A 26,575-nucleotide genomic window follows, 5' to 3' on the forward strand; every position below is an offset into this window, starting at 1 on the left:
CATTCTTAATGCTTTCAAAGCGATTTAAAGATGGCGACATAATGGAGTGTCCCAGGTCAGGGAATAGCTCTGTTCACTTATTTTGGTGGATTCATGATTGACAGACAGAAAGGAGGAATGCCTTGAACCGAAAGGTTGGCACATGACCCGCAGGCCTCGGGACCCTGCCTTATTCTACGAGAAATGGTTGGCTGGCAAGGTCTGGGCATTACCAAGAACCGGACGTCAATCTCTAGAGAGGAAGACTCCGGCCCTCCAAAGTCTGACAGCTTCAACCTTGACAACGGCTTAACTCAAAAAACAGAACAACAACAACAACAAAAAAGCCCCCCTTTATTGTAAAATAGAATGAAACAAAACAAATGAAACCCCATTAAAAACTTGAAACTGCATTTCATAACCTCAGAAGGGAATGCAGTAGGTGAGTGTCAAGGCCCCTGGAGAAAAGTAGAATAAATCCTCTCTTTTTCAAGCCCCAAAAGGCACCAAGAACAAGTGAAAATTGTAGTTCCAAGAGTAAATAAAATAGGAAACATCCTCCATCCTGGGGCACAGTAGTAAACCCACACCCTAGAGAGCGTAGCTTGTCTCGTCCTGGGAAACTGGTTTTACTGCAAAATTGCAAGAGCCTTATAATTTAATTCACCCAGCAGACTCCTCAGCCACTGTGGGGAAGAGCAGACGGGTCGAGGAAGGCGGGGCCTGTGTCCCGAAGCAGTCACCCAACCTAACAGGATTTGTCAGTAATATAGTTACTTCTTAGCTTCAGTTTTTACCAAGAAATAAAAATGCAAATGAACTCTCATCTCAGGTATGTGAAGTCATCTGAAAATTTGGGAAGCACAAATCGCAGCATTCCAGTGACTGTGGGGCCGTGAGCATGATATTTACTCTTTCTGTTTCCATTAAAGCACGTGACAATAACTAATTCTGTGACTATGTGACAGAGGGTGACACAGAAATGGAACCCGCCGTGGAATTAAGTGTTGCGTAAGTGCTAAACAATTAACCGACCCACTTTCAATTTAAACCTACAGTCCCAGTGTGGTTCTTCATTTTAAGGGCTGGCTGACCCCATTTCCTCTTCCATTACCGTAAACTTCTTTCTGGAAAATTCAAGAGCAGTTTCAAATTTAACAAGATCTTTTAAGTCTTGGAGCAAAGACCCCATCTCAGTACGAAACAACAATTATTGCGATTTGACCTCAGAATCCTGGATTTAATTTCAAGCAAACAGTCTAAAATGCTCTTCACAAGCGAGAGAGTCGCAGAAAGATGGCAGGGCTCCGAACGAAGCACAGAACTCAGAAACACATTCTGATTTAGCGAAATTAGATCGCGGGTGTTAACATTTAAAGGTGCTGAGATGAAAAGAAAACGTTGTTCGGTTGTTTAGAGAAGAAATAACCGTACAGGGTTATTCGGAGGAATTCATGCAGGCTGTAGAGGGGGAGGAAGGCTGCAATAAGGTGTCTGAAGGCTCTCATTCCTGACTTTGGGGACTACCGGTCTGTTTACTGAGAACCCTGAAGATCTCTGTCCCTAGAACTCCTCCTGTGAAGTTCTAGACCCACGTCACCCACTTCCCGCTGGATATCTCCACTAGGACGTGCTGCCGGGGTGTCCCTTAAACACAGCTCGGCAGATCCCGAGCAGATCCTGTCTCCCAGCCCTTCCCTAACCCGGTTTCCCTTCCAGGATTCTGCATTTTGGGGAAAGGCACCAAGTCGGAAACACGTACGTAGGCCATCCTTGATCTGCAATTCCGCTCGTCGCCTATATGGGATTGAGACTTCCTGCTGTTAGCTTCTACACGTTATCAGTCAGAGCCCAGTAAGGAAAAACACACAGCTTACTTTTAATTTTTTTTCATTTTTATTTGTATTTATTTGTTTATTAATTTAAGAAAGAGAGAGCAGGGGGAGGGGCAAAGGGAGAGAGAGAGAGAGAGAGAGAGAGACAGAGAATCTCAAGCAGGCTCCACGCCCAGTACAGAGCCAGAAGCAGAGCTCGACCCTACAACGCTGAGATCATGGCCTGAGCTGAAATCAAGGGTCGGATGCTTAACCCACTGAGCCACCGGGCGCCCCAACCACAGTAGGTATTTTAACTGGAAGCATTTAATATAAAGAATCTGAATGGATGTCACAAGGCTGAGAAGGCAAAGGGACAGCACGGAGGTGACGGAGAGCCAGGAGCAGCTACCTTCTCCAGCCGGGGCAGGGAGGAGAAGGGGGCGGCTAGCAGAGCGCGGGGGGCGGGGGGGGCGGACCCCGAAGCTCCTGGGCCCGGGGCGTTGAGCAGGCCATCGTGTGCCGCTGCTACGGGAGCTCCGGGGAGAAGCTGCCCCTGGCGGGGCTGCAGGACGGAGGTGGTGGTGCTGGGTACCACTGAGCGGCCGCTGAGGCTGGTCCAGGGCTGCGGGGGGGAGCGGACCTGTTGCTGCTTCCAGGGTGGAGGCCTGTTGCTGGGCTTAGGCCGCTGGCCTCGGAACAGTAGGAAGGGGCAGCTCTCTGTGCCCCTCCCCACGTCCGGTGTCTCCCTTGAGGGAGGGACCCCTCCCCCCTCCGTGTCCTCCCTGCTGACTCCACGCAGCAGCCTCCAGGCCGGCCTTGCTGTTTTCTCGCTTGCGGCCTCCAAGCCACGTTCGGCACGGAGGCCGGACTGATGGCTTTATTACTTTATGTTCTTACAAATAAAACTATGATCCTGACACTCCTTTACTCTCGTCCCGTCGCTGGGAGCCATCGCACAAAGTCGAGGGTCGAGGTCTCCTCCTGAGTCTCTAGGTGGCATGGCCCACGCTCCGAGTCCCCCTGCTGGTCCCCGAGGGCGAGAAAGACCCGCCAGCCCTCCGCAGCCGCAGCCGCATCCCATCCAACACTCAACTTCTCCAGTCCTCCCCTCTCCCCTCTAATTCTCCCCTGACCTCGGTGAGGGCTTCCCCGCCTTGGTGCAGTCTGGGCTGCGCCAGGCTGTCCTGTACACATGGGGGGTGGGCTTCTGGCTTTCTGCCCCCTGGATGCCAGGAGCCTGTGTCCATCCCAATGGTGACAACTGAAGTGTCTCCAGATATTGTCAAATGTCTTTTTTTAAAAAAAATATTTGGTCCATCCATTCATGAGGGACACGGAGAGAGAGAGAGGCAGAGACCCAGGCAGAGGGAGAAGCAGGCTCCATGCAGGGAGCCTGACGAGGGACTCGATCCCGGGACCCGGGGGTCATGGCCTGGGCTGAAGGCAGGGCTAAACTGCTGTGCCCCCCGGGTGCCCCTCTTTCTTTCTTTTTTTCTTTTTTTTTTTAATGATTGATTTATTTATGATAGACACACACACAGAGAGAGAGAGAGGCAGAGACACAGGCAGAGGGAGAAGCAGGCTCCATGCAGGGAGCCTGATGCGGGACTCGATCCCAGGACTCCAGGATCGCGCCCTGGGCCAAAGGCAGGCGCCAAACCGCTGAGCCACCCAGGGATCCCCTCTTTCTTTCTTTTTCAAAAAGATTTTATTTATCTGAGAGGAGAGAGAGCAGGAGCAGGGAAGGGCGGAGGCAGAGGGAGGAGCAGCTCCCCCCCAGCCGGGAGCCCCCACTTGGGGCTCGGGCCCAGGATCCCGGGATCAGGACCTGAGCTGAAGGCAGACACTGCACGGACTGAGCCCCAGGCGCCCCTTTAATTTTCAGTTAAGCAACACAATCGTCTGGTATGAGCACGCCCCGTGGGGTATTTCAGAACTTTACCCAAAATTCAGATCTACTGTCTGTAGCTGCCCAACGTGGCCTTGCTGCCTGGGGGCCGCGTCACACCGGTGAACCTCACGGGCCTGCAGGGTTTTTACCGATTGCAATGAGCCGATTTCTCTTTTATGGGTTTGTTTGTCTGTCACTTGTACAGCGAAGCAGCTCCTCTTCCGTAATTACAGCGAGTTGTTCTCAGGGTCAGATGGTGGAGAGGAACAAGAGCCCGGCCTCTCCCTCCAGGCTTGCGGCCCAGACGCCCGTAATAAGAGACAGACCAGCAAGAGAAGGACCAACCAAGTCCAGTTACCGAGTGTGCCTCGTGGGTACTCACGGGAGACCCAGGAACCTGCGTGCATCCTGGAAACCCAGAATCGTTCATTCTTAAGCTCCCGCGAGGCTGGGCCTACAGCCAGGTTCAAGGTGAAGTACGTGATTCTTGTTTTAAGTGGTGTTAGGATATTTAAGTATTTAAGACAACTTAATATCTATTGTGTTAATAAGTTTATTAGCTCTTCAAGCCCATGTTAGCCGGGGAAGTGCTTCTTGTTAGCTTCAGAATCAAAGCGCTTATTAAAGAAAATTAAACATAGTGATACTGGAAGTATAATTTAAACATTTAAAGAAAAAAAAAAGAGAAAAAAATAATTAAAAAAATAAACATTTAAAGATAATTAAGTAGGATATAAATGGGACTGATTCTTCAAAGAGACTAGTTGTGGGTGTTTTTTTGTTTTGTTTTGTTTTTTTGGCATTTGAGTCCGGTTTTTTCAAGTTGAGTCACTCAAGCTTTATTCAAAACGCCCTTGAAAGTGAACACCTTTATGTATTTAAAATAATATAGCTTAAAGATTGACCTTCATTTATTAGTTTTTTTACCTTAATTTGTTTATATTAATCAGGACCATCAGGGAAAAGCAAATAACCTTCCCTGTGCTTAAAGATTGCACATAATCCATAGTGACAGTTTTGAAGAGTCTTTTCCTCTCTTGTGTTTTGAGCTGGGGGTGGGGGCAGGGGGAAAGGGAAGGAGTCTCAGGAAGACTCCGTGCTGAGCGTGGACCCTGAGATCAGGACCTGACCCCAAATCAGGAGTCTGCTCCTTGCCCCACTGAGCCCCCCCGGGCGCCTCTCGAGGATTATTTTTCATGAAAGTCAAGATGGACAAGGTTCTAACAAGTGGGTTTGGTCACCCGTAGCCTTTCTCAAGAGCCACTGGAAACTAGATTTCAATAAGGAAATGTCTGAAACGCAGCACTTTATTTTGAACCCTGGGTCCTTCCTGCCAGAGGGAGAACTTCCCTTTCCCCCTTGACTTTGCTCCCTTCTTTTCTTCATGTCACCACTGGCGGAGCAAATATGACTCAGAAACCGGTTCCTCGGGGTTGTAACACTGGATGATGCACACTTGGGTCATTACGCCGTAAACCAATGCCTGTGTTCGTTGGGCTGGGTTCTGGGTTCTCCAGAAGGCGCATCGCCGCCGTGTTGCTGAAGAATACTCACAGGTGTGGGGACAGAGGACGAGCCACGGGCCGCGGCTGCTAGGGATCTGTTGCTTGGCTGGGAAGGAGTTTATGTGAATCAGAAATCCTGCCAGAAGATTCAAGAAGCTGTAGAGGTGGCACAAATCTGTGAAGGACCAGCATGGGGATCCTATACTCCGAGGTATGTGACCTTTCTGGAAAGAAGGTTCCAAAGGTGTTGAGAATTGCTCTTGCTTTTCTAATGTGATTTCCTGCTTCTGTTAAAAAATGTGTCCTTTTCTGGTTTGGCTTTCTGTGAGACTGTTAAGTCAAAGCCAAATGCTGTGTACGAAGATCTTTTTGATGTATTTAGTATTTTAAGGCAAATTATTTCGCGATTCTAAAGCTCTAGCTAGGTCGGAGTGGAGAACAGTACAATATATATATATGTCACAAAGTCCAGATTTTTGTGGGGTCATCTGGGTCGCGCGGGAACTCATGAAAATAGAATTAATGGAGTCATGTTTCTGATGTCAAACTTCCAGAGGGAAAGTGAAAATTGTACCCAATTGGATTTTTTTTTTTTAGATTTTATTTATTCCTGAGAGAGAGAGAGAGAGAGAGAGAGAGAGGCAGAGACCCAGGCAGAGGGAGAAGCAGGCTCCATGCAGGGAGCCCAATGCGGGACTCGATCCCAGGACCCCAGAGGATCAGGCCCTGGGCTGAAAGCAGACGCTCCACCGCTGAGCCCCCCCGCCCTCCGGGCGCCCCCCAATTGGATTTTCTAACCATACAGAAGTAGACTGGCTCTTGCAGGGAACCGCAGAGACGGAGTGACAGCTTTCAGCCTGGCATTTGAAAAGCGATTCACTACCAGCAATTATAAATACAGATCACCCCCGCATGGGAGGGGTATCCATGCAGGATATATTTTTGATAGCTTGAGTTTTTGCTTTTCACATCTGACGAATACAAAAAGGTCTTCCCCTGAATTGAAAGTAACCTATTAGGATCAAATCAATTTGTAGTAGTGTGTCGGGGGCGCACAAGCCACACGTCAACTAGAGTGTAAGAGGTGTAATCACGTCATTGTTCACCCTTTACTCCCTTTTCTCTCGGACAGAATTGACCTGTTAGTCTGCATGTCGTTCCAAATGCTCAGCAGAACCTCCCAAGGTGGTTCTCCTCATATCAAAGGCAGTTTCTCGGCTCTTGGAATCATTTCTAATGCCCGTGGTGCGTGTATGTGTGCCAGCCTCCCTCTAGTCAGTGAGACTAGAGTCATTGAGTCTCTATAGTCAACGCAACCTTGAGGAGGTTTAAATTCTACGTGTGTCTTGCTCAAAGGCTTTATCTGGGTGACGCGATCATACATACGAACTGACAACACGCGCAGTTTCCTGCGCTGCTGGTTCTCAGACTCTCGAGGGCCTGCAGGTTGAGGAACCTAAAAAAGAGGAACTTGTTTAATGCGATGTCGCGAGCCCCCAGCCCAGACGGTCTGTTTCACTCGGTCTGGTCTGCGGTGGGGTCCAGGGACTTAGTTTTTAGGGGAGCATCCCAGGTGAGTCTCCCATAAGCGGTGGATTCACCTCCCCGGGGAGAGAAATACTGCTCTAGGCCAGGGCTCTTCAAATTTTAATGTGAGTACAGATCACCCAAGGCTCTTGTTCAAATGCAGATTTTTGTTCTGTTGGTCTAGATGGGGCTGAAGATTTGCATTTCAATTCCTTGATGCTCGTGCTGTCCGTCCCTGGACCACACTTTGAGTAGCCAGATTGCAATAATTACAATTAATTACAATTAATTAATAATTACAATTAAAAACAACAACAACAACAACAACAACAACTTAGAACAATTGTTCTTTGCCAGGCAGTGAGTTGAGTCAAGGCGAAGTAAGATACGTTGAATTATTTACAAGTATTGCTGCCGGGGCGGAAGGAAATTTTCCTCTACACTCGTCGAAGAACTTAATTGACCCGAGATAGATTGACGGGATAAAATTGAATTGAATTTTGTACATATGGGGACCCTACGTACATGAGAGTTTAAAGGCAGAAGGGTGAGATGAGGGACAGGAGCCCTCCCGAGCTAAGCCGTGGAAGAGGGGCCCAAAATTTAACAGAGAGGAGGCCAAAGCACAGGCAAAAAGCAGAGCAGATATTTGGCAATTAGACGTGTGCCCTGCCCCCCACACGGTCACTCAGATACTATTTCTCTCTGGTAAAAACTCTCATTCTGGGAGAGACCCCTAATTTAGATTCTTCTTGGTAGTTAAGGAGAGGGCATAAGTTTTTCTTGAGCATGTGGGATCTTGATTGCTTCTAGCTAAAAAGGAGTTCACATGCCAAAGTGGCATATTTTGGGGAGACTTACTCTGAACCCCTCCAGTATCAGTGTGAATATCCCCAGAAAAGGAATGAATCTTTCACTTTTCGAATATACAGAGGACCAAGTGACTTGGAATTTACTATATTTAAAGACAAATTCAACAACCACACACGTGCAAGCACACATGCATACATGCACCCCTAAAAATCCCTAACACGGGGGGGGGGGGATCCCTGGGTGGCTCAGCGGTGGAGCATCTGCCTTTGGCTCAGGACGTGACCCCGGGGTCCCGGGATCGAGTCCCGCGTCGGGGTCCACGCAGGGAGCCTGCTTCTCCCTCTGCCTGTGTCTCTGCCTCTCTCTCTCTCTGGGTTTCTCATGAATAAATAAATAAATAAAATCTTTAAAAAATAATAAAAATAAAAATCCCTAACATGCCTACAAGCTCATTGGTCATTGTTCAAAGTCCCTAATTAATATTGATCCCAGGTAGTCTAAGGTAGTGTTGACACAGATGTTGCGACCATGCAACTCCACACCACAAGTGGAAGTGGATTCCAGGCCCTTCCATCTCTACCCTGTCTACTCACTCTGCTAACAGCAACGGGACACACAGGACCCCCAGGAAGTCCACCATTTCTGGAAAGGAGATAGTTGTTTCCCTTTTTGGCAAATAGTTTCTCAACTTGCAGAATTCCCCCTTGATATCAACTACCACTACTATTTCCCCTCCTCCTCCTCTTCCTCCACCCCCTCCCTCTCTCCCTCCTCATCTTCCTCCTCTGTTTTCTTCTTCTTCTTCTTCTTCTTCTTCTTCTTCTTCTTCTTCTTCTTCTTCTTCTTCTTCTTCTTCTTTTCTTCTTCTTCTTTCTTTTTAAGGTAGAAGTAGCCACCACTGAGGATAGTAAAAGCATTGGAAAACCTAGCTTGAGTGGCAGGTTTGTATGAGGAATAAGGGTTAAATCTTCCTTAGTGTCAGCTGGGTCGAGGATGCTGTTTGTGGCACGGAGGTGTTTATTTTGCTGTCTCATTCTTCCCCAGCAACAGCTGATCCCGGGGGATCCTGGGCTAGTAGGAGGGCGTTCTCAAGAAGCTCTGTCCCAGGGGCTCTGGGTTGTGGGCCGGCTTTAGACACTTTGCATTTTCTATTGACCGAGTCATGGTGTCCAAGGCAGTGGGTTCTAGAGCTGCACCAATTCCACTGAAGTTTTTGAAGATACCTATTATCCCAGGATACCACCTTCTTGATACCTAGACTGACTTTGTGTTATTCCACACCTAGGACTGGAGTAATCTGGCTCGAGCAATGGTTGTAAGTGCTGAAGAGAAGTGGGTCCTTTTAGATCAGAAGAAAGTTTAGCTCGCTTTCTATAAGCTGCAACTGTCGCTGCATGTGGGAGTGGGAATTACCTGTGAATGGAAAAGAAAAAAAAACAACAGTTTACTCTTACCCTGGGGGGGGGGGGATGTCCTGATGCAGAAGGTTGGGGGGTGGACCTTTTGTGAGACTCTCCCATCTCCAATTTTAAAGAGGTTGAGAAGCTCTGGAGTAATCCCTCAAATATGAAAACATAACCTACTCATCTGTCATGTGTGCACCGCTCTCTTTTCTGCCCCGTGTCAGTCGCTCTGTGCTTCCTAGGTATAAAGAAAAACAGGGCAAGAGCGAGCCAGTCCTGCCCCACCCTTGGTCCTATACTGCCAAAAGCACCTTTATGGAAAAAAATTAATTCCAGTGTAGTTAACACACCGTGTTGGTTCTATTAGCTTCCGGTGTACGATGCAGTGATTCAACAGTTCCACACATCGTTCAGTGCTCATCAGGATACGTGTACCCTTAACCAAGGCACCTATTTTTTTTAACAAAAAAACAACTTAATAAAGTTCCACCTCCCGCCTTGAGTGTGAGAAGCTTTTCTAGATTGGGAATGTAGGCTTGTCATTTTTCCTTAGAGCTGTAGGGGAGGAGAAAATTCCTTGTCCCTCTTCTCATCTCGGGTTGATTGCCTGGAGCCCTGCAAGTTAGATTGACAACTGAAATATTAACAAAATAAAAGCAAACAGAAATTTATTAGCACAGGCATTGTGCATACGTGTGGGAGCATTCATCGAGGGGTAACTCACCAGGGTGATTAGTACTTGGGATCTTGCAGCATCTCAACAGAAAGACGATGCTTGATCAGAGGAGCGATCAGACATGGGAGAAGGGCTTTGAGTGTCTAGGGTGGCAAACTGTGGAAGTGAAATATAATGTGGCGCTAATGGAAGACGAGGGCTACTTAGTACATTTTATTATGTCGATTCCCTTGGTGCCTTCTCTGGGCTGACAAGGGTAACCTCTGTTCTTCCTGGGAGGGAATTTCCTTCACAAATTTACGTCATGCTTTTAGCTAAATAGGAGGAAGGCAGAGAGCTTTCCTTAAATCTGCTTCTTCTCAGTTGCCTTCAGCTCAAAATAATTATTATGCCGGGATGGATTTGGGGTCCATATTCTGTATATGTAGACATGCACACATGTATTGGGGAATGCTTGACATAACATTATATTAGTTTCAGACGTATAGGGTAATGACCCCGTATTTGTAGCAAAATGATCACCACACTGAGGTCAGTTAACGTCCATCACCACAGATCCTTACACACTTTTTTCTTGTGACAAGAACTTTCAAGATCTATTCTCCTAGCTACTTCCAGACATATATTATGTCCCCATGATTTATTCGTTTATAACTCAGAATTTGTACCTTTTGACTCCCTTCAACAATTTAGCACCTTCCACCTCTTCCACCTCACCCCAGGCAGCCGCCAATCTATTCTCATGTCTTGGATTTTGTAGTTGTTGTTGATTTTATTTTGTTCCTGTTGACATTGTTTAGATTCCACACATAAGTGAGATCAGATGGTATTCACCTTGCTCTGAGTTATTTCAGTTAGCATGATGCCCTCAGTGAGGTCCATCCACACTGCAAATGACAAGGTTTCATTCTTTTTTATGGCTGAGTAGTATTCCATTGTGTGTGTGTGTGTGCCACCCCTTTATCCATTCATCCATCTGTGGACATTTGGGATGTTTCCAGTTTTTTTTAATTTTTATTAATTTATCTATTTTTTTAAAAAGACTTTACTTATTTATTCATGAGACACAGAGAGAGAGAGAGAGAGAGGGAGAGACACAGGCAGAGGGAGAAGCAGGCTCCATGCAGGGACCCAGATGTGGGACTCGATCCCAAGACCCCAGGATGACACCCTGAACCAAAGACAGATGCTCAACCACCGAGCCACCCAGGTGCCCCCCAATATATTTTTAAGAAAGAAGGAGAGAGTAAGGAAGCATTCCCAGGTTGGTCCTGGCGTCTGAACAGAGGGTGTGTTAGAGCTCAGTGAGAGAACCTAGATTGGAATAACCAACCCCTGCTAAGGAAGCTGGGCCCTCAAGCAGGGCTGACTCATTTAAGTCCTTATCACACATATTTGTTCATACTATTTACAATCACAGGAAACATTTAATTAGGTCTTGTTATATATGGGGTCATGTTCAAGCACTTCATGCGTATTAACTGATTTAATACTTACAGCAACCATATGAGAGAATCACTATTATTGTCTTTTTTTTACAAATGAAAACATTGAAGCAAAGGTAGTTTAAGTAACTTGCCCAGGGTTATGCAACTAAAAGCACTTCCTGGCTAGAGACTGGGGGCTGGGAGAGGAGACTTGAGTTCGTCTACTCAGGGAAATTATGCTTCCACCACTGATGAACACGTCGGTTCTTTGCCCACTTACTTTCTCAATAGGGACACCACATTCCATAAACGAGTTGGTCTTAACCCCTCTGCTTTCTGCCAGTACTCCTCCCCGCTAGGATACACTGTCCCCTGTTTCTCCGAGGGAAAGGATAGGGAACACTGAATCCAGGTAGCAGAGAGCTACGGGCCGCTCGTACCCTGCAGACCAGTACTGCACTGCAAAGTATTACACAACTTGGAAGGAAGGAAGATGTGTAAGAACTCAACTCCGAGGCGTCAGGAATTCATACTTAACAGACATGTAGACTCTTCTGTGGACTCTTGACTCTACTGGCTGGCGGGGGGAATGTCTTGAAAATAACATCAGAATGATGTTTCCCTTTAAATTTGGAAAGGTCTAACGATAAATGGAGGTTAAATAGGGTTTTGGGGGAGAGCTGGTTGAGTCAAGAGGAGACGGGGTGAGAGCTGTTGGCAATGGGAAGGCCATTGGACTGGAAGTCAAGAAAACTTATAATTCAGTACTGACCACACCAGGAACTCCATGGGGCTTTATAAAAGAAGACAGCAGGGTGAGGTTGGGTTTAGTGTCCTGTCATTCTGCGATACGAGAGAAGAAAAGGCAGAGATGATGGAAACAAAACGCCTCCTTCGCGATCTTACCAGCTCCCTCTACTTTGTCTGCATGTTGAACCCCTAGTTTTGGCATTGTGTATTCAGAAAAAAGCAGCACCATGGGGCTTCCGCTCTATTTGGTTTCTCAATTCTTTCCTTATTTTACAAATGGTAATGTACCAAGTCACATTTCTTTTTTTTTTAAAGATTTATTTTTATTTATTTATGATAGAGAGAGAGAGAGAGAGAGAGAGGCAGAGACACAGGCCGAAGGAGAAGCAGGCTCCATGCAGGGGGCCCCACGCGGGACTCAATCCCGGGACCCCAGGATTGTGCCCTGGGCCAAAGGCAGATGCTAAACCGCTGAGCCACCCAGGGATCCCCCAAGTCACATTTCTAAAAGGAAATGATAACTTGAGTATGTGAGCAGAAATCAAGACCAAAACTTTGTAAATATTTATTCATTCACTCACTCACTCATTTGTTGAATCAACAATATTTGTGGACCACACTATATTCCAGGCACATGGTAGCTTCTGGGACTTGGTGATAACCAAATGAGAGTGGACCCTGGCCTCTTGGAGCTACCAATTTTAAAAACGAACGTATATGCATGAAAAAGAATTATAAATAGTGGCCACTGAGATCAAGGAAGCATGAGGATATAAGGGGGGGAGCGGTGTACCCAGGTTCTTTGACCTGAAGGGCCCCCGGGGTTAGGGACACTGGGGGGGAGTTCTGAGGAAGGAACGGCGTCTTCGGAAGCTGGGGGGGAGGGCCGCCGACGGAGGGATGGGTGTGTGGAGAACTGGAAGCTTCGACGTTGAGCCAGTGGGACCGACGGGCGGGGGCGGGTGCAGGTTCCGTGGGTAAGAGCGGCTCGGCCAGCTGCGGGCCACGGGCTACTGTCTCTGCGGGATTTGGAGGCCCATGAAGCTGACCAGAGCTCGTCCTGCCTCTGAGCATGGCCCAAGCTGCGGGGCTCCGGCACCGGCCTCCTCACCCTCGCTTAGCCACCGTCTGGCAGGGGGGGCCCGAAGCCCCGGAGGCTGTGGGGGGCACGTCCTCACTTCCTCCGGGCCCTGCCCTCACCTGTTCGGAGGCCTGGGGTGCTGGGGGGATACCTGGGCTTCTGATCTGCTGCATCCTGGGGGCTAGAGCCCCCGTTGGTCTTCCTCGGTGGGGGAAGGCTTTCCTGCTCTCTCCCCTTGCTGCTGCCGGCGTCGAGCTTCCTGGGTCCGAGCCCGCGAGCAGCCCCTCTGGCCTCCTGGCGGCAGACACGACTTGTCCCCAGCAGATCTTGTTGGAGAAAGAACACAAAACAGGCAGCTGTGTGCCCTGCCTCCGTTTGTCCTCGTTGCTACGAGTCCCCACAGTCCAGCCCCTTCCGGGGCCTTCCTTCATGGGACAGAAGGGCTAAGGGAGCCTAAGACAACCTTTAAAACAAAAACAAAAACAAAAACAAAAAAAACTCTGTGCCTTTTGTATTTGTCTGGAAGAAGGAACTTCTTAAAAGTCTCCAAACCCTAGTGTGCGACCAAATGACTCCTCAGAGAGAAAGGCTTGAGATCAGTTGTTGGAATAAAAGGAAACCCTTGCCGCGGTCCCTGAGGGGGGAGTCCGACGGGGCGGGGGGGGGGGGGGGCGTCCCTCCAGGTTTCCTGGGAAGACCCTCCCCGGGGCGCGGGTCCACCTGAATCCATTGGCTTCAAAGGGCGCAAATCCTCCTCGGAAGTTGTTATGAGACATTTTATGGGGCTGGAGCCTCAGCACGAGCAGGTTCCCCAGCAGCCCGCCCGGTCCCCTGACGGCCGCCAGGGACCCGCGGGACCTCTCCCCAGGCCCGGAGTCAGGGAAGCCCCATTACTTTTTTTTCTAAAGGTTTTATTTATTTATTTGAGAGAGAGACACAGCGAGAACGAGAGTGCAGCAGGGGGGAGGCAGGGGGCGGCTCGGCTGGGCAGGGAGAGGCAGGCCTGGATCCCAGGACCCTGAGGCCATGACCTGAGGGCTGACGCCTCACCTCCGCAGCCCCCGCCCCAACGTGGTCATGTTAGATAATAGACGCAGAATCTGTAGTCGCTCGTCCGCAGGCTGCAGGTGTCACATGTCCCCGAGAGAGGCCGCTGCCGATTCAGTTTGAGGGCCTGGGAGTGAGGCCCCAAGTGAGCTGGGCCTGGGGTTCCAGCACCCAGACTGGGGGTATTTTGAAAGCCAGGAGACGTCGGACAAGTAAAGCGCACTGAAGCTCGTCCCTGACGGTCCAGGTTTCTGGAGTTTCTTTTTTTCTTTTCTTTTTCTTTTTTTTTTTTTGGTTTCCAGAGTTTCTGCCGCTCCTCACCTCTTATTAGCATAAGGGTCATCACGGCTCCACTATTGTTCCCCGGGCACCCTCCTGCGTAGTTTGCAGAGGTTCCCAACCTTCCCTGTGTTAGGTGACACTAACGCCCCCACCTGGCTCCAGTCTCCCCCCTAGGTTACTGGGACGCCCAGGGTTGAGCACCTGCCTTGGGCTCAGGGCGTGACCCCGGGTCCTGGGATGGAGTCGCAGGTCGGGCTCCCAGCATGGAGCCTGCTTCTCCCTCTGCCCGGGTCTCTGCCTCTCTCTCTCTGTGTCTCATGAATAAATAAATAGAATCTTTAAAAAAAATCTAAGAAAATCAAAGGGCCCTGATGCTTGGCCAGGCTTGAGGCCCCCTGCGCTGGAGCAGCAAGCAGGCTCTCAGGTCAAGGCCGGGGTCTGGTTGCAGAGAGAAGGCGGAGGCCCAGGGAAGCGCCCGCGGGGCGGGAGGGGTTGTGCGGTGGGCAGGGAGGTGGCCCTGGACCTCACCGAACCAGCTGGAGGGCAGGTGGCTCATGGCAGGGGCACAGGGTGCCGGGGCAAGAGGCGAGGGGTGCAGGGAGGCAGGGGAGAGGGGCGAGGGGAGCAGGGACGAGGGGTGCAGGGATGCAGGGGAGAGGGGCGAGGGGAGCAGGGATGAGGGGTGCAGGGGCAAGAGGCTCAGGGGCGCGGGGGGCACAGCGGCGCAGGGGCAAGGGTCCGGGCAGGCCCCAGCCCAGCCACCCCGGGCTGTTGCTCCATGGCGAAGCGCACGGGGCAGGGCAGCCAAGGCTGGAGGACCCAGGGTCAGGGCGGCCTCACTGCCGGGGTGAAGGAGGGCGCGGGGGGGCAAGGCCTGCGTGCCGCCCACGGGGTCGGTCCTGCTGAGGACGGAGCCCGGGCCTTGGGCCCTGAGGCCTCACAGGGCGGCGCGGGGGGGACAGGCACCGCCATCACCGTGCACCCCTGCACCTGTTCCCTCTGGGCCGGGTTGCCTGACCCCCCCACCCCCCACTCCGCAGCCTCCTCCTCCAGGCGGCCTCCCTGGGCTCAGCGAGGGCTGCCCGCTGGGGGACGCTGGGGCTTTACGCGGGCCCAGAACCTTCTCTGAGATGGCTGGGCACTGGGAGGAGGCTGATGAGCCTGGAGGACGCCTCCCTGCACGGCCAGGACTGTGTGCGGGGCTGGGGGAGGCCGGGAGGGACCCTGAGGGTCGGACCCTGAGAGACCACGAGGCTGGTCACTCCAGGGGCCCCAGGAAGCACTCGAAGGCAGACCAGCTCCCTTTCCCCTCCCTCCTCTTTCTCTGCAAAGATTCTCAGGAGCCCAAGCGCAAGGGCCCTTACCCGGTGTCCCCTGCGGTGTCCCCTGCCGGTGTGAGCTCAGGCTGTCAAGGCTTTTAAGGTTTTTGTTTTTTTTGGAAAGCCTTTAATTGCTTAAGAGCAGCTGGAAATCTGGATGACAACATGAAATACTCCGTTATTTTTAATGCCGTGATTTTTTAAAAAAGGGTCACCCATTGGCTTTACAGATGATGCGGAAGGTGCATCGGTTGGGGAGGGATTTGAGTTCCAGCGTGTGGCCATCGTGGGGTGACAACGTACAACGACTTGCCCCATTCCTCTGTTTCGTGACTGAGGACACGGACACACGTAGGGGAAGGGATCTGCCCACGGGCCGCAGGACGGTGGCCGCGGAACCAGACGTCGGGCCAGTTTGCTGCCGGCAGACTCGCGTCGGTCCAGCTGCTCGGGGCCCCGTGCGGCAGCCCAGCTGGTGACCAGGTCTGCTCCCGGGGTGACGCCAGGGTGGCAGGAAGGTGACGTGCGTCATTGTGCGTTTGGGCTGCTTTTCGGACCCGTGTCTCGTGCTCACGTCCTTTTGGGGCCCAGAGGTTTGCCTCCCTCTGCTGCGGAGCCGACTTTCCTTAGGATGCTCCATCAGTGGGGCCCTGGGCTCAAGGGGTGAACCCTACAAGCTCGGGACCATGGTGTCTGGCAAGTTCGGAGCCTAGAGCGCCGAGCCCGGGGCCGCAGCTGGCGCATGTTGCCCGTCTCCAGCCGCTGTCCCTCTGCTTCTCCAGCTGGGCAGCGCCTCTGTGCTCCGACCCGACCGCGGCGGCCCGCACGGGAGCCACGGCCTTGTCGCCCAGGAGAGCCGCCTGGACGCGCAGGGGCAGTAAATCCCGCCGGCTGAGCGCCACCTGTGCGCCGCGCATCCTTCTGGGCGGCGGGTTTGGTTCACGCTTCTGAATAAAATCAGCCTGAGAATGTGGAGTGTTGGCCTCCGGGGCCCCGGGCGGGGGACCTGGGGTGACGAGGGCCAGGGCAGCCTGAGCCTCAGCCCCTCCCGGTGCACCAGCCTGGGCCACGCCATAAGGAATCCTCAGGAAAGAGCGACAGGTGGCGATTGTGGGGAACCAGCGCTGGCCTGGGAAGGCCTGATAAGGGGAGAACTGAGTGGTGACCTGAAGGGCCGGCTCGCCCGCAGCTGGAGGGGGACGACACGGGGGCAAAGGTGTCCCGTGCGGAGGGGCCGCGAGGGCTGCAGCCCAGATGGAAGGAGCCGAAACTGAGGCATTGAGAACAGGGGTCCGGGGGGGCCCATGGGGCAAGGGGAGGTCGGCTTCGGTCTTGCTGTTAGGCTCCCATCATGCCTTGCAAAGCTCATTCTAACACTTTCTAAATGATTCAAGCCGCGGCGTGATGGAGACCGAACGTGTCACCTACGATCACAGCTTGGGAACACTTGAGTTTCAAGTGATGGGCGAGGACCCCTCTCACGGGGGGCTTCGTTAGAGCCGTATTGAAACTCTGCTTTCGCGTGTCGCCCCTCAGCCCATCTGCCAGGCGGCCTACCAGAACGACTTTGGGCAGGTGTGGCAGCTGGTAAGAGACGACAGCGCCTGCATCAACGTGCGAGACGGCTTTAATGGAGACACCCCCCTGATCTGCGCTTGCAGGCGAGGACACCTGAGAATCGTTTCCTTCCTTTTAAAAAGAAATGCTGACGTCAACCTCAAAAACCGGGTGAGCCCATTACACGTGAGTGGAGGGAGCCGTCGACCATGGTCATCCGCCCCCCGCACGGCAGTGATGGATGCCGTGCTCCTTGCGCGGAGCTCCTGGCACCAACATTTCGTTTTTGGCCTTACTTTAGAGGGACAGACACGTACTATTCTATTAGGCTAAGAAGGCAAAGAAATCATAGCTCAAGCAGCAGGCGTATTTTGTGGGGAATTACGTCCTCCTGCTTCTGAAAAGAAAGGTTAATGGTTCACTCACTGACTAGTGAGAGCTTCTCCCTCTTTTCCTCCTCCTGCCCCTGCTGTTCCTTCCGCTTGCCTCCCCTGCCCTCCCCTTCACCGTCACAGAAAGATTTCCCGGAAAAAAATAGTGACCTGGCGGTGCTATGTCATTAGGCTTTTACCTACTAGGTCAATGTTCTCCAGAAGAGCCTACACCTTGCCTATAGGATTGCTTATAGGATTGAAGAAAGCCAGAGAGAGATTGTCAAGGACTAGCAGGCTCGTGACCCAGAGGCTCCTTGAAGCCCCACAGAAGGCACAGAGATTGTACCCAGATGCGGCTCCTGCTGGTGGGTCTTCAGGACCATTGCTGTGAGCATCCGGTCGGAGCACGTTTGAGCATCCAGTGTCCGCCTCACAGCAAAAGCGAATACATAGGAAAGAACGATGAATACATAGGAAAAAAAATAACTAATGACCATGAGTGGCCTGTTCCCACTGACACACATTCAGTGAGGCCAAACGGGGGCAGGACCCCGCTGACCCCTTTGTGTCAGTCCAACACCAGCTCATTTGGAGCCATAATATATTCTCGGAAAATGGATCTCTACTGGACCTTCTTGTTCGTACTTAATACTATTTTCTGCCTGGTTGAGTTTAAACGCAAGTCGTAAAAACAAACAAACAAATAAATAAATAAGTAAATAAGTAGATAGATAAATAAATAAAAATAAATGCAAGTTATGCCTGTGCTGAATCTAACAGGAGCACCGCGCAGTGGGGTACAACACCGTCTCCCTAGCACACCCCGAGGAGTGTGGGTCAACACGGGGAGGGGGCCATGAAAGCAGAGAACCTGAACCAGCCTGCTGGGACCCCCTGGTATCATGAGCAGCTCGGAAAGGACTCTAGGGATCCGTTAGAAAAATAGAGATTTTATCAGAACAAGGCTTACATTTTCTATTTTTTAAAACATGGTTAATGGTTTTTGAATGAGTAATCTTTTTTAAAAAAATTTATTTTTTATTGGTGTTCAACTTGCCAACATACAGAACAACACCCAGTGCTCATCCCATCAAGTGCCCCCCTCAGTGCCCATCACCCAGTCACCCCCACCCCCCGCCCTCCTCCCCTTCCCCCACCCCTAGTTTGTTTCCCAGAGTTAGGAGTCTCTCATGTTCTGTTTCCCTTTCTGATATTTCCCACTTATTTTTCCTCCTTTCCCCTTTATTCCCTTTCACTATTTTTTATATTGAATGAGTAATCTTAATTTTTCCCCACTACTGATCGTGGTACATAAATAATTTAACCGGTGCCTTCTCATTTCTTAAGTCTATGTTTACGACGTATTTTCAGAAGTAATAAATAGACAAAGGCCTTAAAACATTTCTGGGGCAATTCATATGCGCATGCCTACTAGAGAACAGCAATTCTACGGGAAGCCAATTAAAACATAAGTATACTTTTTCCTTTTTTTCCCACCCCATTGGCCTGTCAAATTGACCAGGATTAAAAAAGGAAACTGAGTGTTGGTCAGGAAGGAAGTTTAAATCCTTATGGTTTTAGCGGAGCACGATTTAACAAGGGTTCATACCTTTCACGTCAGCAATCATCCTTTTAGAGACTTTTGCTAAGGACGAATCAGGGAATGTTGACAAAACCTTGTGAATCAGGGCGTCCTATCAGTATAATTCGTAAGAATAAAGAGTTAAAATCTTGAAATGTCCAACAGGTAGAGTTTGGTAAATCGATTGGAATAGCTCCGTTCAACAGACAGTCATGCAGCCGTTACAGTCAGATGTTTAGAAGTGTTAAAAGGCACGGAAAATGCACACATTCTAACTGTTAACTGAGAAAAAAAACTGCAGATATAATTTTGCTTATGCGGTAGGATCCTGCAGTTTCAAATTCCACACGATGCAGTTTAAAAGACTGGAAGACAATACAGACAAAATGTCAACAGATATTTCTGGGCTGTTCGAAAGTGGCTGATTTTATTTTATTTATTATTTATTATTTATTGTTTATTATTTATTTATTTTTATTTTATTTTATTTTATTTTATTTTATTTTATTCTATTCTATTCTATTCTATTCTATTTTATTTTATTCTATTCTATTCTATTCTATTCTATTCTATTTTATTTTATTTTTTTTGAAAGTGGCTGATTTTACATTGTCATTATATACTTGCGTAGTTTTTAAAATTTTTCAGGGAACATATATACCTTGGTATTAAAAAGACAAAAAGGGGACGCCTGGGTGGTTCAGCGGTTTAGCGTCTGCCTCCAGCCCAGGGCGTGACCCCGGGGTCCTGGGATCGAGTCCCGCATCGGGTTCCCTGCATGGAGCCTGCTTCTCCCTCTGCCTCTCTCTCTCTCTGTGTCTCTCAGGAATAAATAATCCTTAAAAATAAATAAAAATAAAAAGACAAAAAGTGAAAAGGTGCTCTTATTTAAGAACAGTGCCTCCTTCAAGCAGAACGTAGTGTCTCTTTTCTCTCTGGCTTTCTCTCTCTTCACATTGACTTGGTTGGCATTCCAGTCACCGTGGCCTGGTTTGCGTTATTTTTATTGTGCTTATTTCTGTCTCCCTCTGTTTGGTCATGAGACCTTGAAGTTTCACATCCCCCACAACCTCTAGAAGCTTAAGTCTATCACCTGATGTATTTGCACATCCCAATCCTTCGCCCGGTGCGCGTATGCGTGTAGAGCAGGGAAGGTACGCCCCGCGGTCAAGGTCTTCCCGTCGACAAACCACAGGAGGCATAATCCTATACCATAGATGTTCAGGGATGACTATAGCATTTCACACTGAATTCAGTCCTATATTTGTATCTCAATGCTTTGCCCTCAAAACTAACACACACGTAAGAATTCTTTTTTTTTTTAAAGATTTATTTATTTATTCATGAGAGACCCAGAGAGAGAGGCAGAGACCCAGGCAGAGGGAGAAGCAGGCTCCATGCAGGGAGCCCGACGCAGGACTCGATCCCGGGACCCCGAGGTCACGCCCTGAGCCCAAAGCAGATGCTCAATCACTGAGCCACCTGGGTGCCCCAGGATTCATCTTTTTTTAAAAAAAATTATTTATTCATTTTCAAGAAAGAGAGTGTGATGGGAGGAAGGGCAGAGGGTGAGGAAGAGAGAGAGTCTCAAGCAGATTCCCCATGGAGCCCTGGACTGGGCTCAATCCCACGGCCCCGAGGTCAGGACCAGGACTGAAACAAAGGGTCGATTGTTGCTGAGGAGCCACTGAGGCCCCTAAAAATCCATCTTTTGATGACTAATAAGATGAGCTTGTCACTCTTGTCGCTCTGTGGCTTCCCCCCGACTTGTTCTTCAGGCTGTGCTCTGCTTGACATCCCAGTCAATGGAGACGTGGTCTCGTGAATCAGACACGCTCCACACAAAGACTTGCCATGGGTACCATAGAAATAAAAACCACAAACCAACTTTGTTTTTAATAATGTAGTATTTTTTTTTTTTTTAAAGTAAGCTCTCCTGCCCAACATGGGGCTTGAACTCATGACCCTGAGATCAAAAGTCGCATGTTTTATCGACTGAGCCAGCCAGGCGGCCCACAGATGGAACTCTTTTTTTTTTTTTTAATTTTTTTAAATTTTTAAATTTTAAATTTTTAAAAATTTTTTAATTTTTTAAATTTTTAAATTTTTATTTTTTTTAATTTTTAAAAATTATTTATTTATTTATTTATTTATTTATTTTTGAGATGAAACTCTTTGATTTTGCGATCTGAAAACGTGAAACCTGAGACAAATATTAATAAACAATCCTTTTCTTAATTTTCAGAAAGGGAGAAACTGCTTGCATTATGCTGTGAAGAAGAGATTCACCTTCTTTGATTACCTACTCATCATCCTCTTGATGCCTGTTCTGCTTATTGGGTATTTCCTGATGGTGAGTGAGTGGCACCCCGGGTGCTCACGGGGTCGGGGTGCACGCCGGGGGCGCTGGGGGTTAATACTGTGACTCGTTGGGTTGCCTGGGCCGGTCAGAGGCAGAGAACCAGGGACCAAACAAGCTCTTGGTTCGTGTCCTAAACGTAGAAAGAAGAAAGGTAGCCGACCAGGTGAATCAGTAGTAAAATAAATAATCAGAAAATAAACTAATAAAAATAACTAGAAAAATAAATTAACCTTGATTAAGCATCCTCTGAAGAAAGCAGAAAATCCTGAATTTTAAGAAAAAATTCCCTTATCACCTCTTTTCTCCAGCACAGTCTTCCAGCGGGAAGTGTCATTACCCCCTTGGGTATTTAAATGTCATGAATACATAAATAAAATCTTTAGAAAATTAAAAAAAAAAGTCACAGAAATCCAGTTAACTGCGATAACGCTGATTATGATGCTTGGGTTTATGGGAAGGAGAAAAATCACAAGTCACTGAGAAACACATGATCTGTTGATACTCCGGGGAAGTTCTTCAACAGTTAATTGCGTGTTCGGCCTGGCGTTGGCATGTGTGTGGTCTCCGGGCTGGCGGGGGCCCGGCCGTTCGCTTCCGAGACCATCACGGGGGTGATGAGCCAGGATCTGTTGACCCACAACCCTGCTCCCCAAGACGGTCGGATGTTTCAAAGCCGGAGGCCTTGGTTGAAATGCTGCTTGTGACCAATAACCGCCTCTGACCGTGCGTTTGTCAGGCGTATTCATGGGCCTGCGCTGCACGTCTGTGACGCGTGAGGCCTAAGCGCCAGGACAGGATGTTTTAGGGGAAGGACCCGAAAGGCCTACGTTCCCTCAGAGAAAGGAGGAGGAGAAAACCCGTGTAGAGGCTGCCGCAGGGGTGGGGCTGCAGGACGGGAGTGGGGGGATGGCAGGGTGAGGGGGGAGAACTGGTGGGGCGTCGTGCGGGGCCAGCGGCTGGCCCACCTGTGCCCCCGAAGCAGCCGGGCGGGTGTCCGCACTGTCGCGTGCTGAGCCTCAGGGGACTGGGCCGGAAACGCGGGCTTTGAGGAGCCTCTTCATCTCCTTCCTTGTCCAGTCCCTCCCAACGGGCTGCCCCGGGCCCACCACGAGCCCACGCTGCGCCGGGGAGGCCGATGGGGTAGCCCTCAGCCCGGTGGGAGCTAGAGCCTCGTGAGGAGCGGGTCCATGGAGTGACCACGGACACGCACGTGGGATCACAGGGCCACAGGCAGAGCTGATGGGATGGGTGACGGGACAGCCCAGGAGGGAGGGCTCCCCGGCTCCAGGACGGGGAGCGCCATAGACGGGTCGGGATCGCAGTAAGTCCCGTTGAGTAGACAAGTGAGGCCCGAAGCCGAGACAATGCCCGTCGAGGAACCCGCTCGGTACCCGCTGCTCGTCGCAGGTGTCCAAGACCAAGCAGAACGAGGCCCTGGTGCGAATGCTGCTGGACGCCGGCGTCGACGTCAACGCCACCGACTGCGTAAGTCCCTGCGCTCGCTCATCCGGAAAAACACTTGAGTCGGTGTTTGTCCGCGTGGGCGCGTCTCCTGCAAAGCCGCTGGCCGCGTTTTTCTAGACACGTCTGCGTTTTCCTTTTCTTCCCTGGCACCCCATTTTCTCTCTGTGCTCCTGCTGCTAGGCAGGCGGCCTGGAAGCCGTTGGGGTGCTGCTGCTGCGCTCACGGGGATGAAGCCTCCATCGGCTCCGGGACGTTTTCATTTACGTCTTTATTTCTATTAAGATTCTGTGTATTTCTATCTGAGAGAGGAGCGAGTAAGCGAGAGGGAGCACGAGTCGGGGGGCGGGGAGGGGACAGCGGAGGGAAAGGGAGAAGCAGGGAGCCCGATGGGGCGCGACCCCAGGACCCCGGGGTCATGCCCGGAGCCTCACCCACTGAGCCCCCCAGCTGCCACCCTCGAGGACGTTTTTAAAGGAACCTCCGGCCTTTGGTGAGAAGTTAGGGGACATGCAGGCTCCGCTAAGGAACTTCCATCCTGGGACGTTAGGACACCGGGGGCCGAATGCGTCCGTGTCACCCGGCCTGTCCCTCCGTGCCGGTGGGCGTTGTGGCCACTCAAACCCACCCGACTCTCGGCTTTGCCAGCTGTGAGGTGAGGACACTGACGGGACCTGCATCGCAAGGCTGGCGGCGCCCGGCCCGCAGGGAGCGCCCGGAGGACCCGGGTGTCGGCGGGTCAGCGGGACCAGGACCAGGCCGGCCGGCAGCGTGAGGCCGGCGCCCAGCAGCAGCCTCTCACGTCCTCCTGGTTCTAGGCCCGAGGCTCTGTCTCCACCTTCCGCCCCGACCCCATGCTCCTCGGCCTCCCGTCAGCCATCGTAACTGCATCCAGTGTTTATTTCTATGAGCTTTTATTTGCTCATTTTCTATTTGGCTTCCCGGGTCTTTATCGGAAAAGTAGCCGGTTGAAGTTTGAGTAGACGAGAACCAATATTTTCCTTGTGGTTCCTAACTTATTTCCTGTTGTGTGCCTCTGCGTGTGTGCACGTGTGTTACCACTGTTCCGCGGTGCAGGAGATGTGCCCACCCCGTTTCTATTGCTCATTTACATCGTCTTAGTTTGGTTGTTGGTATCATGTGTTTACATGGAGGGAGCTCCGCGTGCGTGTGTGCATGTGGGTGTGTACGTGCATGTGTGTGTGCGTGTGCACATGCATGAGTGTGTTCATATGGGTGTGTGCATGTGTGTGCATGCATGAGTGTGTGCATTTAGGTGTGTGTGCATGTGGGTGTCTGTGCATGTGCGTATGTGTGTGTGCGTGTGCACATGCCTGAGTGTGTGTGAATATGTGAGAATAAGTTCATGAAATGCATGCTTTTTCTTCTATCTAAAATAGGACTTTTGAATGGATTCGGGCAGATGGCTCCTGTGCCCCGCCCTTTCCTCAGGCAGCCGTGCAGTGTATCACGTCAGCCGGTGGTAGCCCTTAGGTGGGGGCGCCCGGGGGGGGCTCAGGTCATGACCTCAGGGTCTGGGCTCCGGCGCAGGGGCAGTGGCATCCCGGCTCGCTCTCCCTCCCCTGCTCGCTCGCTCGCTCTCATGAATCAGTAAAACCCTCCAGAGAGGACGAGGTAGGAGACGTGCTGAGGCCTCTTCCTGGTCTCCCCGTTTAAATTCAGAAGGTCTGGAGCTTTGCCTGTGACCCCGATTTCTCTGGGACGTCTTTCTGTGACCCTGTGTCTGTGTCTGGCTGCGCATGTCATTCCCGTGTACACGCACACACACTCACACTCACAGTCACACTCCTTTCCCTTCCACCTCGAGGTGCCCCGTGCACGTGCCCTTCGGTAATTGGACCCTTTATTTCACGCGGGGAGGTTCCGAGCCGGGCTCCCTTGCGTGTCACCGCTTCATGGAGGGGAGTGCCCGGGCAGGACCCGCGGGGACCGGGGCGGGGGGGTATCTCTGGTGTGTCCGCACACTGAGGCCACGGTCCTGTCATCTGTCGCCGCTGTTCTGAGCGAGTCCCAACAGAGCAGGTCCAGTGTTCCAGAATGCGGGCCTGGGGGCCTCCCTCCGGGCTGCGCCCCCGCGGACCTCCCGGACCTCCGCCGCCTGCTGCAGGCTGTGGGGACTTGGGTCGACACCCACAGAGGATGGGCCCGTGTGTGTCGGGGGCGGGGAGGTGGCGGCGCTGCGGACCAGGAGTGTCTGCTGGGTGTGCCCTGGGACGGGGCGTCCTGGCCGGGAGGGCCACCCGCCGCGGTGGCGAGCGCTGAGCCCGTGTGTTGCAGGCCGGCTGCACCCCGCTGCACTACGCCTGCCAGATGAAGAACCAGACGCTCGTCCCCCTGCTGCTGGAGGCCCGGGCGGACCCCACCATCAAAAACAAGGTAAGAATCCCAGGGCCTGGGTCCCGGGGGTGTCCCAGGGGTGGCGCCTGCCCTGGGCTCAGGCCGTGACCCTGGGGTCCTGGGATCGAGTCCCGGGTTGAGCTCCCTGCAGGGAGCCTGCTTCTCCCTCTGCCTGGGTCTCTGCCTCTCTCTCCGGGTCTCTTTGAATAAATAAATAAAAGCCTAAAAAAAAAGGAATCCGAGGCCACGGCCCGAGGGCCCTCCCAGCAGCGGCGGCTTCGTGTTGGGGTGAATCAACCGGCTCCCACGCTGACAGCGCAGCTCCCCGTCCTCGCCGAGGGGCTAGTCCCCGCTTGGGCCTGGCGCTGCTGCACGACCAACCGACCGACCGTGACTTCTGTCTCCGCAGCGAGGCGAGAGCTGCCTGGAGGTGGCGCGCAGACTGCGCTTCCCGCAGATTGAGGCCATGCTAAGGAAGGGCTCCTAACCCTGGGGACGCCGGAGACCTGCGGGACTGGATCGCGTCCCTGGCTGCACCGGCTGCACCGCTGGGCGGCCGAGGACCTGGGCGCTTCCCGGCTTGGCAGGTGCCACGGTGACGCCGCTCCGGGGAGCTCCTGGCTGGTGGCCGCTGGGGACCCCGCAGCTCTCGGAGGGTCCGCTTCGGTCTCAGACTCAGGGTGTCCCGAGGAGGGAGGTGGCGGCTGCCTGGGTCGCTCCGATGAGCCGCCCTCCTGGAGGCTGCGCTTCCCCGTGGCGCCTGGGGACCGGCTCCTCAGTCCTGCTGCAGGAGCGAGAGGGGGAGCGAGACTGTCGGGCGGGGACGGGACGGGAAGGGAAGGGACGGGCGGGACGGGACGGGGCGCTTCCTCTGTGAACCTTCACTGGCCACGCGCTCCAATAAAAGCCCGTGTCGTCCCGCTGGGAGTCTGCACGGAGGGGACGCGGCGCTGCCGCTCGGGGCTCGGGGCCTCCCCTCTTCCCCCCGGGAGCCGACAGGCCCTCTTGTCTTTGACTTTCATTTATTTGGGAGATGACGGGGGCGCAGCCAGGGGGCAGCGGGGCCGAGGAGGAGCCGGAGCCCACATGGGACTCGTTCCGGGGCCGCGGGTCGCAGGCTGAGCCCAGGCACCCTGCTCGAGGGCCTCGAGCTCTGGGGCCACACGCCAAGGCCCCCCGACTTCAGGGGCTCCCGCAGCCGGACCCCTCCACCCTGCTAGTTCCTCTGTGCGAGGCCGCTCTGCAGGCTGCGCTGTTCACGGGTAAAATCCAGAATATTTTATCCTCCCTCCTCCCTCCCTCTCCCCTCCCTCCCTCCTCCCTCCTCCTTCCTCCCTCCTCCCCTAAAGCAGCCCAGCACCCCG

At 51.9% G+C, this 26,575-nt stretch overlaps 1 protein-coding gene across 5 annotated transcripts; it reads left to right on the forward strand.

Annotated features, from left to right (window-relative positions):
- The first annotated feature begins 3,927 nt into the window (after positions 1–3,927).
- Positions 3,928–26,221, forward strand: ANKRD22 (ankyrin repeat domain 22). 5 transcript variants are annotated; one of them, XM_077874819.1, is made up of 7 exons: positions 3,928–4,163; positions 5,205–5,403; positions 17,054–17,260; positions 21,276–21,383; positions 22,800–22,877; positions 25,152–25,250; positions 25,621–26,221. In XM_077874819.1, the coding sequence occupies exons 2-7, from the start codon at positions 5,383–5,385 to the stop codon at positions 25,696–25,698; spliced, it is 591 nt and encodes a 196-aa protein (XP_077730945.1). In that variant the 5' UTR covers positions 3,928–4,163; positions 5,205–5,382; the 3' UTR covers positions 25,699–26,221. The 5 variants fall into 5 exon arrangements, with proteins under 5 accessions (XP_077730945.1, XP_077730944.1, XP_077730947.1 ...); XM_077874818.1 differs by having other exon boundaries at positions 3,928–4,158; XM_077874820.1 differs by lacking the exon at positions 3,928–4,163 and having other exon boundaries at positions 5,045–5,403; positions 17,054–17,245.
- The last annotated feature ends 354 nt before the right edge of the window (positions 26,222–26,575 follow it).

This window comes from Canis aureus, chromosome 27, assembly GCF_053574225.1.
Source record: "Canis aureus isolate CA01 chromosome 27, VMU_Caureus_v.1.0, whole genome shotgun sequence".
Classification (NCBI taxonomy): Eukaryota; Metazoa; Chordata; class Mammalia; order Carnivora; family Canidae; genus Canis; species Canis aureus.